Source organism: Cyprinus carpio, chromosome B22 (genome assembly GCF_018340385.1).
Source record: "Cyprinus carpio isolate SPL01 chromosome B22, ASM1834038v1, whole genome shotgun sequence".
Taxonomy (NCBI): domain Eukaryota; kingdom Metazoa; phylum Chordata; class Actinopteri; order Cypriniformes; family Cyprinidae; genus Cyprinus; species Cyprinus carpio.
This window is the reverse complement of record NC_056618.1, coordinates 4322121-4335716: the sequence shown is the minus strand read 5'-3', so window position 1 is coordinate 4335716 and position 13596 is coordinate 4322121. Positions and strand designations below refer to the sequence as shown.

Genomic DNA, 13596 nt, shown 5'->3' with positions numbered 1-13596 from the left:
ACACATGTACCAGTAATGAGCATACTTTTCCAGAAGGACGGTGATTCACTACTAAAATTTCTTTGTTTTTTAAATTAGGTCTGTGAAGTATTCTAATTTGTTGAGATTTTGAATTGGTGGGTGTTTTGTTAAATGTGAGCCAAATCATGCTCAATTAAAGAAAACAAAGACTTAAACATACTTCAGTCTGTGTGCACTGAATTTATTTAAAAACACGAGTTTCACAAGTTGAGTTGAGTTACTGAATAAATTAACTATTCCACGACATTCTAATTTATTGAGATGCACCTGTATGTGCCCCCCCGCCTATATGTTTTTTTCTTTTTATTTATTATACAATTAACAAAAAGCTAAAAAAAGAAAAGGGATCTAACGCTAGTTTGTTTTTTATTCTTTCATCTGTTTTTCTTTATTATATAATAATAATAAAAAAAAACTGATATTGCTACATGTTCTGCGTTTAAGCTACATGTAACTGAGACTTGTTATAGCACTTGTGTATCATTGCGCTTTCGTTGATTCTGATTGTTTCCATTGTCTTCATTTGTAAGTCTCTTTGGATAAAAGTGTCTGCTGAATGACTAAATGTAATGTAAATGTAAGGTTTTGGCAATTTTTTTTATTTGTATTTTTTTTTTTTTTATTGCACTGTATGTTGTTAACAAATGATGAATTACTAGCTCACACAACACATAACGTGTCTGATTCATTGTTTTTTTTCTCTTTCTGTCTTCAGTCTGTGTGGATGCAGTATTACAGAGAAACAGAAACAGTGTCTCATCCTGACTTCAGCTCTGAAATCAACACCCATCACACCTGAGAGAACTGAACCTGAGCTGGAATAAACTACTAGGAGACTCTGGAGTGAAAAACCTCAGTGATCTACTGATGAACACACAATTCAAGCTGGAGAAACTAGAGTTAGTATCATTATACTCTACAGCAGTTACACTGAGATTAAAGATTACTGTTTACTTTCATAAATTAAAGTTGACAGGTATTATTTTTTATGGAATATTGCAGTGCTGAAATTATTTATCTGTGCACGTAATGTATTTCTAATCCTGATCTTTCATCTAAATAACTTTTCTTCTCCTCACAACTGTCATGAATCCTGTCCGCGGTCTTCCGTCCGCTCTCCACCAGAGGTCCCCCTCCTATTATATTGACTCACACTACACAGACTGTATGTGTCCCCCCAGGACTACATTTCCCATGATCCATTGCACTGATTAACCATAACTTGAAGGCGATTCATCTGTGATTATGAACTTGATATTGCATAACTTGACAGTGAACTACGGTTCTATGTATTAAATGCTGGTCCATCTGAAATCACATCAAATCACAATCAGGACCCCCCCCCCCATCTGAGGGTTACCCCCCCTTAAAAATATTATTAAAAAACTTGCTGTGTATTGTTAATAACAAATATTAAATAATAGTTTAAGTATTAAAATAACAGGCACAAATGGGGCAAAAATGTGTTTTAAATTTATGAATATTTGAGTCTCCCCTCCCTGCCCTCACAGTGCTTTGATCCAAATGCCTGCTTTCTTCTTTTCAACGTGCCACATCACATATCACACACACACACACACACACACACTCTCACAGGCACACGCACACCACCACACACTCTCTCTCTCTCTCTCTCTCTCTCTCTCTCTCTCTCTCTCACACACACACACACCCACACACACCCCCCACACACACGCTCTCGCTCTCTCTCTCTCTCTCTCTCTCTCACACACACACACACACACACACTCTCACACATGCACACCACCACACACTCACTCTCACACACCCACACACACACACACACACACTCTCTCTCTCTCTCTCTCTCTCTCTCTCACACACACCTCTCTCACACACACACACACACACACGCACACACGCACGAGTCTGGTGAGAGAGAACAAAGTCAATAGTTGTGGAACTCGGCTGTCAAGGCTATTTTATTCACTTAAACATCAGATGTAATAAAGTTACCTGCTTGACGGAAAGGGTTGCCAGTTTTTCCACACAAAATCCGCCTTATTGCTGCTCAAAACTTGCCCAAACTAACCATGTTTCGAGGGGCTCCCTTGGTAAAAATCACGTTCCGAGGCTAAAATACACGTTACTGGGGTCACTTTAACCTCCCACCCCGCCACGGGCAACAGTGACAAAGTTTCCCAATTCCATGAGAAAACTGCAGACTTGGCAACACGTTGATGATAGTAATGTCTACAGTGGACACAAGCGCAGTCTTCTGCTGCACTAATAATAGTAAGACCTTCGTCTATGTATACATTTCTTCACAAGTACAGTTCTAGCTGTATTATTTGTGTCTCCTTCAAAATGGCTCTTGAGAAATTTTATGTTTATTGCTCCCCCAACTGTTAGATGAAATTTACGCCCCTGAATGTGATTTATCTTGAAGCCCTATATTCAGGGCAGCACATCAGTTTTTCAGCCTGGTTCTCTTCTGAAAACCTGGAGATTTGGTTTGGTCCTCACATGGCACATGCTGTGACCCATCAAATATAACAAAACATAAATTAATAATAGTGATGATAATATTGCACTTTGTTTATTTTTTTTTTTTTTTCCATCAAATAAACTAAATAATAAAGTGTGATAATACTATTTTATTTCAAAATAAAATGAAGTATTAAATACAAATATTATAGTAAACTTAAAAAAGTGATATTATTATTATTTTAATTTGAACCTTTATTATTTTTAATTTGAATTATTTTAATTTTTCTAAATGGTAATTGTGCATTAACAGCTGTCAACCATGTAGGTCCACAAACACTCGATTTGAACTAATTTACAGCACATTTCTTATTTTGGTCGCAAATTTTCTTATTTTGGTCGAATTATGTGCACCCGCAGACCACTTATGTGGTTTTTTATTTTTTTTTTTATTTTTTTTATTTATTTTTTTTTTTCTTATAAAATTAAAAGGAATCTAAATATTAGTTTAAGGCATCATTCTATCTGTTTTCTTTTTATTTTTATATAATTTACAAAATAAAAACCTTATTGCTATGTGTACTGTGTTAAGCTAACTGAGACTTGTTATAGCACTTCATTGCTCTTTCATTGATTTTGATTGCTTTTATTGTCCTCATTTGTAAGTCGCTTGATAAAAGTGTCTGCTAAATGACTAAATGTAATGTAAATGTAAGGTTTTGGCAATTTTTTTTATTTGTATTTTTTTTTAATTATTGCACTGTATGGTGTTAACACATGATGAATTACTCACACATGAACATAACGTGTCTGATTCATTGTGTTTTCTCTTTCTGTCTTCAGTCTGAGTTATTGCAGTATTACAGAGAAACAGTGTCTCATCCTGACTTCAGCTCTGAAATCAAACCCATCACACCTGAGAGAACTGAACCTGAGCGGGAATGAACTACTAGGAGACTCTGGAGTGAAAAACCTCAGTGATCTACTGATGAACACACAATTCAAGTTGGAGAAATTAGAGTTAGTATCATTATACTCTACAGCAGTTACACTGAGATTAAAGATTACTGTTTACTTTCATAAAATTAAAGTTGACAGGTATTATTTTTTATGGAATATTGCAGTGCTGAAATGATTTATCAGAGCACATAATGTATTTCTAATCCTGATCTTTCATCTAAATAACTTTTCTTCTCCTCACAACTGTCATGAATCCTGTCCGCGGTCTTCCGTCAGCTCTCCACCAGAGGTCCCCCTCCTATTATACTGACTCACACTACACAGACTGTTATGTGTCACCCGGACTACATTTCCCATGATCCATTGCACTGATTAACCATAATTGCGGCTTTGTGTATTAAATGCTGCTCCATCTGAAATCAAATCACAATCAGGACCCTCCCCCAAATCTGAGGTTTACCCCCCTTAAAAATATGATTAAAAACCCTGCTGTGTATTGTAAATAACAATGTTTTATACTTTAAATAATAGTGTAAGTATTAAAATAACAAACGCAAATGGGGCAAAAATGTGTTTTAAGTTTATAAATTTTTTGAGTCTCCCCTCCCTTGCCTCACAGTGCTTTGATCCAAATGCCTGCTTTCTTCTTTTACATCTCATCACCTGCGCACACACACACACTCACCCACACACCGTGAACACACACACACACACACTCACCCACACACCGTGAACACACACACACACATTCACTCTCTCCACCTACAATCCCTACTGGACCTGAGACTCGAACCCACCACCTTCAGGTTACAAGCCTGACTCTCTCACCATTAGGCCAGAACTGCCCCAATAAAACAAAAACAGAAGAAAAAAGATTAACAAAGTAGATTAAGATATAGGATCAACTACAGAACTACTTAAAATCATATTAAAAAGTCACCATGAAATTAAAGTTGACAGTTATTATTTTTTATGGAATATTGCAGTGCTGAAATGATTTATCTGTGCACATAATGTATTTCTAATTGATGTGTCCTCCTGATCTTTCATCTGAATAACTTTCCTTCTCCCTCACAACATCATCTCTTCTCTCCTCTGATGATGGAGCAGGAAAATCTGTCAATCACCGGAGATCACAGCAATAACAAATCACAGCAATCTAGTTCATTAATGGACCAAATTAAATCCTGACATACTTTTTTTTTTCTTCTCGTATTCACTGACATACTGTACAATAAAAAAAAAAAAAGTATTGATGATAAAATACTCTTAAAATGTCTTTAGGTAAATTGTAATTCAGAAACAGAATTTTCTTGATTTCTCACATTTAAACTCGGTTTTCACATTTAATGTTATTTTAAAGTATTTCTGTAGTTGATCCTATATCTTAATCTACTTTGTTAATCTTTTACTTCTGCTTTTGTTTATGGTCATACAGTATAATAAGGTTTTTGGCAACATTTCATTTATTACACTGTATGGTGTTAACACATGATGAATTACTCACACATGAACACAATGTGTCTGATTCATTGTGTTTTCTCTTTCTGTCTTCAGTCTGAGTTATTGCAGTATTACAGAGGAACAGTGTCTCATCCTGACTTCAGCTCTGAAATCAAACCCATCACACCTGAGAGAACTGAACCTGAGCTGGAATCAAATAAATAACACAGGAGTGAATCACTTATGTGACGTACTGAAGGATTCACGCTGTAAACTGGAGAGATTGAGGTCAGTAACATTCACATACAAGAATCAAAATGATGAAAATCACTTTAACTCTTATGTGCTGTTCAAGGTCTTTTGAGACCCCAAATGATGTTTGCTGAAATATTAAAAATAAAAAGTTCCCTTTATGTAAATGTCATGAGACTTTGTACGGTTGTCAACACTTGGTAGCTCTACAAATAGAAAATTAAATTGGATTGATATCTGGTTGTGTGTTAGTGTGAAAAAAAAGTCACTCTCTGGAAATGAATGTGGGTCCCCCCAAAATGAGGAAATGATAAAATCAGAACTTTATCTTCTTAATTTATCAAATAAAATCAATAAATCCACCACAATTCAGACCACAAAATACACGAAAATGAAGTGGCAACCCTTCCACACGTTCACAATGCAGAATGATTAAACCTTACACCCAAAACCAAAAAAACAAAACAAAATAACAACCAAGACATTAATGGGAAAGTATAAAAATGTTGATTTGGTTGTTACATAGTTTGTCAAAAATGTCTGAAGAGGTGACACTCAGCACTTTTACTTTATTTTTATAAATATTAAAAATATCATAAATCCTTAAAAAACTACAAAAATGTGGAGTAAAAACATTAATAAACCGAGTAAATTTACATTCGTTAAAAAAACTATCTTTTGTTGGCTGTGTTCTCTGGAGACCCCAAACAGCATGAGTGTCCTCCCCAAACGAACAGCACATAAGAGTTAAACTAAACACTTTATACTCAATATCTCATGATGAATGTGTTCACATTATATTTGTGAAAGATTCTTCATCTTAATGATTTGTTTGTTAGATGATCTCTCTTCCTCTGTTTGTCTCTTTCTAGTCTTTATCACTGTGGTATTACAGATGTTTCTTCTTTAACTCAGTCTTTGACAAACACAAAACCTCTGCAGTTTCTAAAACTGCTTGATCTGAGACACAATTATGATTGGAGACTCAAAGCAGAAGCTCATTGATGTGCTACGAGACTCAAACTGTGAACTGAGGTGAGTAAACTTCACTTTGTGATATTAAAAAGATTCATTTACCTCTGATATGTGAACAAATATTTGTGAAAAGAGTTTATGAAATTATCAAGCTTTATTTCAAAGGGTTTGTGTCAGAATGAAATGTAAAGTTGATAAAAATGTTGAACACAAAGGAGGAGAGAGAAGAAAAGCACACTGTCACAGCTTTATACAGCAACAGCTGCTTTATTAATGAAATCAGTAATAGTGAATCATTACAGTTTGAAATAGATTTGTTCAGATTGTAGGAAAACGCTGGTAAGATCAGAGCAGATTCAGCTTCAGCTCACAGTCGTCCAGCATCACATGATCAATGTCTCTGTCTCTTGTGTGTTTTTACTTTGACAAGCAACACGTCACATTACTTTACACTTACTTTCTGTAAGAGATAATGTACCTCCAGCCGCTTGTTATCACAGAATAAACCTGACAGGGTGATCAGGACTTGTGTCCTCCTGAAGAGACTTATTCTGTGATAACATCCGGCTGCATGTGCATTATCACACTTATTATATGCTTTCTTGACACAGAAGTGAAGAATTAGACACAATTTAGATTCAGCTAAACACTTCTCGTCAGTTAGCAACAACTTTAACAACAAGACACACTTTGAACAATGTCTCCTCAAGTCTACTATTAACAGGAATCTCCTGCGGTTTGGTTTAATCTGATTACATGATTTTAATGTAACTTAAAAAAAGTGATTGAAATATAGTAACTTATTTGTACTTTGTTCCACTGAACTCTGATTATCTTTTCATTTCACCTTACAGTGTAGATAGATAGAGATGCATCACCAAAAGCTGATAAATGCTGTATATCATAATGTGAAGTGTTCTTGAGAGGAGCAGTAAACATCAGCTGAAGATCCACAGAAGAGCTTCACTACTGTGTCTATGAGGAGAAATAAATGTGTGATAAATGTGTAAATGTGATCCATACAGGTGAAGAGACTCAGACTTTACAATGAAATAATGCAGCATGTGTGTTAGAAACATGATATTGAATGATTAATGTTGCTTTAGTATTCAAGCAGATGATCATTGTGTTTAATGTAAAGCTGGAACAGATGAGGAAGAAGCTCAGATGAGTCTGTCTGGCTCTTCAGTTTAATAATATTTGTATTAAACTCATTCATAATGATTCAGATGTTTAAATGTGATTGTCAAGTGCAGCACTTAAATGTATCAAAAGATATAAAGTAAATCTACAATGTGTGAAATTTCCATGTTACTTGAAACATTTCCATGATCTCTTATATTTTCTACACATTGTTATTCTATTTAATTCTATATTAAGTTAGCTATGTGTCTGTCTGTTGCTAACAATCACAAATGCTCTCATTACAACAAACAAAGCAGAAACACAGTGTAAATAAAAGCTGGATTGTGCAGTTTTGACAGATGAATTGATTAAAACGGGAGTTTTCACACACAGTGAGTTTGTGCTGAACTGACTGACAGCTTCAGTGTTTAGAAATGCTGTGTCTTTTACTCGCTGTTTGTGTCATTTTATTCACTATTTGAAGAAAAGTTGGTTTTTCATCAGACTTTATGACTTTTCTTACAGAAGTACAAAAAATATACTGAGCTTCTCTTCATTTTCATGTCAGTCTCAACAGTACAAACAGCACTTTTACAATAAATTAAAACAGTTTATTAAAAACAGTATTTCTGTGTGGAATATTTTCTGATCATTTATTTAAACAGCTTGGTGTTGCCGGTTTTCTTTTTCTTAGATGCAATGTTGATGTTAAAATCCTCTTAAATGATCTGATGTTCAGGAAAACACATTTAACCTGCTGTTTGATTTTTTTTTTTTAAACTTTTCTCCTCACTCCTTTTTTATTTGGAATAAATATCACACAAACAATAAATAAATACTTTTTTAGACATTTGGGACAGTCAGGTGTTGAATAATGGTTTTTGAGTATTAATGAGCTTTACTGTCAGGTTGGCAACCGATCCTCCTTTGCTTCTTCTTTAAAGGGTCATATGATGCTGCTAAAAACAACATTATTTTGTGTATTTGGTGTAATGAAATGTGTTTATGCTGTGCGCGATCGACGGTAGAGAGGTTTACATAAAGGGGTTTGAGTTACTAATAATCAGCATTTAACCTGGTTAAAAATATTTATTTCTTGTTATCTGTTTTATAGTTCATCTGCAACAGCAATGTGAACTTTTATAAACATCCATTTGGTCATTAACTTTTAAATGCATCATTATGCAGAAAATATGAGCAGAGTTCTCCGCATGAAAGACCAACGAGCTTCTTCTTTTCTCTCCAGTACAGTAGGAAGTCAAATTAAACTAAATGTGGAGGATGTTAATTGTTACAAGATGATTGACAGGTCAGTTTACAGTGACAGGTGCGACAGAGCGCTCCTTTAAAGACGCAATTGTGTGACATGAATCATGATAGTGTGTCCCAAAGCAACCCGTTCTCACCTATCTGCGTATAAATAACACGACTTTACACTTTCAAATTGCGTGTAATGCGTACGCCAAAGTCCAATTTTGCGTGCATATGATACGCCAATCCTTCCCATTAACTTCGGTGGAGAGCAGATGCGTCGCGTCACCTTCAGCTGCGATGACGTCACCAGCGAGGCTCAGTCCGCCTCTTCACCTGCACCTGATGCGCGTCCCGTTACATCTCCAAACAGGTCAGTTAATGAGATCACGGTGTTATCTCCATCCCGTTAAGTTTTTCAGTTTATCTTTTAAAGAGGGCCAGGTGTTGAGATGACTGTGTTATGCGTTAAAATGAGTTGTTAGTGGAACCGTGGGCTGCTCTTAGCACATCTGGTATCCTACCATTGACATCAGCCTAAGATAACTTCTACTGTATGCCTGTTGCAGTTTGAAATAAATAAAAAAAACAGTTTTTTATTATGTTTTGACATGGGTCTTCAGCTTTTAGACATGGCTGATGACAGCACTACAAATCAACAGACTGAATTAGTATTTGCTAACGTTTTTAGCTAAAGTGGCATGGTTAGCCTAAGCCTACGGGACCCCCCAGGGGTCAATAATGTGGAGCAATTAGTGCGCATGGAATAATTCAGGCACGCGCAGACATTACTAGTTGCTTTCAGAAGTTTAATCTAACACTGTAGGGTTAGATTAGACTTCTATCCCCAAGATATTTGATTTCTAATGTCATCATCATACATAGTGCATTTACCTAAACTGCACATTGTTGGTTTGATTGCTTATATCACTCTCTTCATTTGTAAGTGGCATTGGATAAAGGTACCTGCTAAATGATTAAATGCAAAGGAAAATTAAGCAAGATTTGGACTAGACCCTTTGTCTTCAGCTGAAAAACAGTAATTGCTTACAAAAAAAAAAAAAAAAAAAAAAAACTTGAATCTGTTGATGATAATAATAGCTAATATGTGAGGTGACATAATTGTAGCCTTGGTAAAATAAACAGTTGAATACAGAAATATCATTATAGTTACAACCAAAGGTTGTAATGAAAATCTGCATTCTCCTGCAAATAGTCAAGACACCACTATCCTCTACCGGAAAATGAAACCTTTACCCTCATATCACTGATGTGGTCCAAATTTTCCATTCAATTATAATAGTCAGCAAGTTTGAGTTGCAGGCAGATCTCAGATCTAACTGACACCTTTATTTTCTGTTTAAGTACAATGTCAAAAGGAAATAAGAAACAAACTAGAAGCTGTTCTTCAGCTCGGGGATGCATTTGTTGAAGAGATACAGGCAAGGTTCATTCTTGTTATTCACAAATGTGTAATGAATTAACTCCAGTTAGTTAATGCCTATGTTTCACCCGTCTACATTTCATTACATGTGCATAAAGAAACGTAACACAGAGTTACAAACTCAGAAGGCTGAAGTCACAGGACAATCTAAAGTGAGCTGGTGGAAGAGGGACCGTGATGGGCAGCTCTTTCTCTCTCTGAAGATTTTAATATGCAGAGGCTTGAGGACCTTCTACGGGATTCAGAGAGCATTGATGGGCATGCTTTTGCTCAGCAGCCGTCTTTGTCCAGTTGGTGTCAAAGACAGAAAGGGGTCCAACAATGTTGGCAACAGGTGAGGCCACAAAACATTCACAACTTGTTGTCAGCTGAGAACATTGTCCAGATGAAGTGCAACCACTGTCTCGTGACAGAAGCCATCATCCGTTGCAGGGAATGTTTGCCCTCAGAGTGGTTTTGTGCAGAGTGTGATCAATTGGTACATAAACGCCACACTCTGCACAGTAGGCAGACCACCATAAATGGCTTTTATAAATACATTCCCCCAACAGAGTTTGTGAAACTCCATGATGATAAGTACATCATCTGTGAACAAGGTTGGTGTCTCTTTTTCAGTTGATTTGCATTTCTTCATCAACACACAATTATTAAATTATTCATTGTTTTCCAAGTACTTGCTAACAATCCAAACATTCTTTAATGTCATCCTGATTGTCCTTTGCTCTTGCAGATTGTTTGCTGCCAACAGCCTTTCCTCAAAATATATGCTCCTGTGACACTGGTGATGTTGCAATCTCTGTTGCTAGATCCATCATACTCGTTTGCATAAATGGTAGGACTGGGTTAAAATTATTGTTTATCTAACATATTACTTTAGTTCCTTGTTAGTTATTTGTCTTTCATGTGCTCTCAGGCCGTTATAATCTTCACGTTCCGGTGCTAACATGCAAACATTGCAATAAGCAATGGGCTCCAGAAGTCAATGTATGTATGTCCTTGCTATTAACATCATAATAATATAGTTCTCATTTTGTTATTTAAAATTAAGCTGTTGATACTGTAGCTGTTGAATATAATAGCCATGTTAGACGTTGTAAACTTGTTTTTTGAAGTGTCATATAAATACAATTATTATAATTTATTATTATTATTATGTAAAACTCACTACAGTGGTTATCCAGAATATGTTTTGTTGTAGGAGTGAAGAGCCAGGGTTTTTTGATGGAGTGTTTTTATCCCAAGACTCTGAGGTGTCCAGTTTTGTTGAGGAAGTCCGGGGGGCTGTCAAGAGTGTAAGTTTTCAATCAGGCTGAGCAGCAGGTATCTTTGGCTTATTTTATAACTAATTGGAAGTAAAGTTAGATGTTCGGATGAGGGAATCTTTGATCAGGTGTTGAGATGGCAATGGCAGGTTGCTGAGGTTAGCAATGCAATCAGACTTTCACAAAGAGTGAAGTTGCAGAGCTGGATGAAAAAAATACAACTAGATTTTAATCCAGAGGGCACAGTATATCTATAGTATTGGTTGCCGCACATACAGTATGTCTGACACAATATCTGACAAAGTTAGACTTTTGCAAATATCCTCCTGCATGCTAAATGGCAAATAATTTAAACTGGTTTGTTATACTCCAGGGATTTGCAGATGGAAGATGGGTCAGGCAATCAAAGACAAAATCGAATCAGACTGTAATTGTTGGTGTGTTTGAGCGTGCAGCCCTTCTGTTTAAATGTTTACTTTGGTAGACGGCAGGAAGAGCAATGTGTGGGGAATCCCAATGGGCAGCAGCAAGAGAGACATCAAAGCAGGCCAACAAGTTGGACGAAGAAGGTGTAGAAATTGCTGTGTGCAGGCATGGATTCCTCCTCAAAGGTTGGTATTGGTCTTGATAAATTGCAATGAAAAATATTTGTAGATGAAACATCTGAAGCATATTCTGCAGTGTGCAATGTGCTCTCTACTTATTTCTTTTTTTTCCAAAAGGTCTGAATATGTATAGAGGAGAAATCTTTGCATATCCAATGTTTCTCCAAAAAGAGTTCCAGGATGCTGTATTTTTGTCCATGGATGTGACCTGCCGTTATGTGCCATACCTGGAGAAGGTGTCAGAGGTCCTGACTCATCTTCAGCCTCTTCAGAAAATCAGACATTGCTTGTCCGTGATGCATGCCAAAGCCCACAATACAAAATGCGAGGTGATGCTTTTAACTACTTTTACATTTTGATGTAGCCAGCAATTAACATAAAGTACCACAATGAATGATGTTGTGACCCAACAACAACCCAGGAGTGTGTTTTGAGTTGTACATGAGCCCCTATGTGCTGTCCTCTACAGCTGGTGACCTTGGGATATGTATCAATATTGATCACCCTGTTGTCCACCCTGTTTTAACAAGTCCACTGCTTCCTGTAGATTCTGTGGAATGCAAGGAACCAAGAAGGTGCCGGAACCACTCTTGGTGAAGAAGTAGAGCAAGTCAATAGTTTTCTCTCCAGATGTGCCCTGACCACAAAGTATATGTCCAAGTCAGGTTTGTAAGATTCTTTGGCCCCTGCTCCCCTGCAAATGTACACATTAACATTTTACAATTGATTGTGATTTTTCTATTGTTCTTTACAGTAAGGACTGATATGCTTACTGTCCATGCTATTGGGTGGAATCAACGTAAAGAGAATGGCCTCCACATTGCCTTGTCTTCCAGATTCAAAAAGGTATGTTCATGTATTGAAAAAGGATGGACTATTTTACACAGTTAAATTTGAACTTAAAGTCAACCCAAAATGCATCACTTCAGCTATGTGTATGTAGTTGAATATGTCATTTATATTAAATCAGGCAGGAACATATACTTTTTGGTATTTTATGAAATGACAGTGTGTTTTGTTTTGCTGTTTTGCAGACAGTAGAAAACACCTTAGATGCAACAGAGAGCCTGAAGAAGATACCAGGACCAGTTGCATTGCAGTGATGACATGCTAAAGCAGTGGGTTGTTGATGTCAAGCAGTGGGCCAGTAGCGGTAAGGGCAATGTTGTTTTATACATAAACACTGTTGGAGTAATTTGGTTGTAATGCATGTAGCTGTTGCTTAATGTTAAATTATGATGTGGGGATGGGCACTATTTGCAAGTCTTAAGTCTTCAATTAGTATTTTGACTTAAAGAAAGTAGATTTTTTATCAATGAAAACCAAATGATTGGTGCATGTTCATGCAAATCAGACCAAAATGGAACAATATTATTTGAGGTAGGAAATGACAGACCAAGCACAATGTGTCAGTAAAGCCCAATTTATACTTCTGCGTTGAACTCCCGCCGTAGCTGTGTGTAGGCTGTGTGTAGCACGTGTAGCCTCACGTGTACCTCTCCAAAAATATAACAACGCGTCAATTCCAAACAGATGCAAGCGCTGTGATTGGTCTGCTAGAACCCCTCCCCCGGGTTTCACACGCTCCCTCTGCATGTGTAATTGTGCGTCAACGCGGACAACGACACAGAAGTATAAATGAAAACCAACGCATAGTCTATAGCGTAGAGGCTCCGGCGTCGGTCAAACGGAGAAGTACAAATCAGCCTTAAGGCTCCATGTTTGCAGCATTCATGCATGCTCTGTTGTAATTCTGATATTTTCAAAAGGCACTTGTTTGTTCTCATTCTTGGTGCAAGTATCACAGCTT

General features: G+C 36.6%; 1 protein-coding gene across 4 annotated transcripts in view; it reads left to right on the top strand.

Moving 5' to 3' along the window:
• LOC109087587 overlaps positions 1–13057 on the top strand; it is a 114353-nt gene extending 101296 nt beyond the window's left edge. The window contains exons 1-10 of one of the 4 annotated variants that reach the window (XM_042749113.1): positions 10113–10253; positions 10352–10515; positions 10650–10751; positions 10833–10903; positions 11118–11211; positions 11666–11792; positions 11904–12115; positions 12334–12451; positions 12541–12632; positions 12821–13057. In XM_042749113.1, coding sequence (XP_042605047.1) covers positions 10902–10903; positions 11118–11211; positions 11666–11792; positions 11904–12115; positions 12334–12451; positions 12541–12632; positions 12821–12889 — 714 coding nt within the window. In that variant the 5' untranslated portion in view covers positions 10113–10253; positions 10352–10515; positions 10650–10751; positions 10833–10901 and the 3' untranslated portion in view covers positions 12890–13057. The other 3 variants (XM_042749112.1, XM_042749114.1, XM_042749115.1) reach the window with 3 other exon arrangements.
• The last annotated feature ends 539 nt before the right edge of the window (positions 13058–13596 follow it).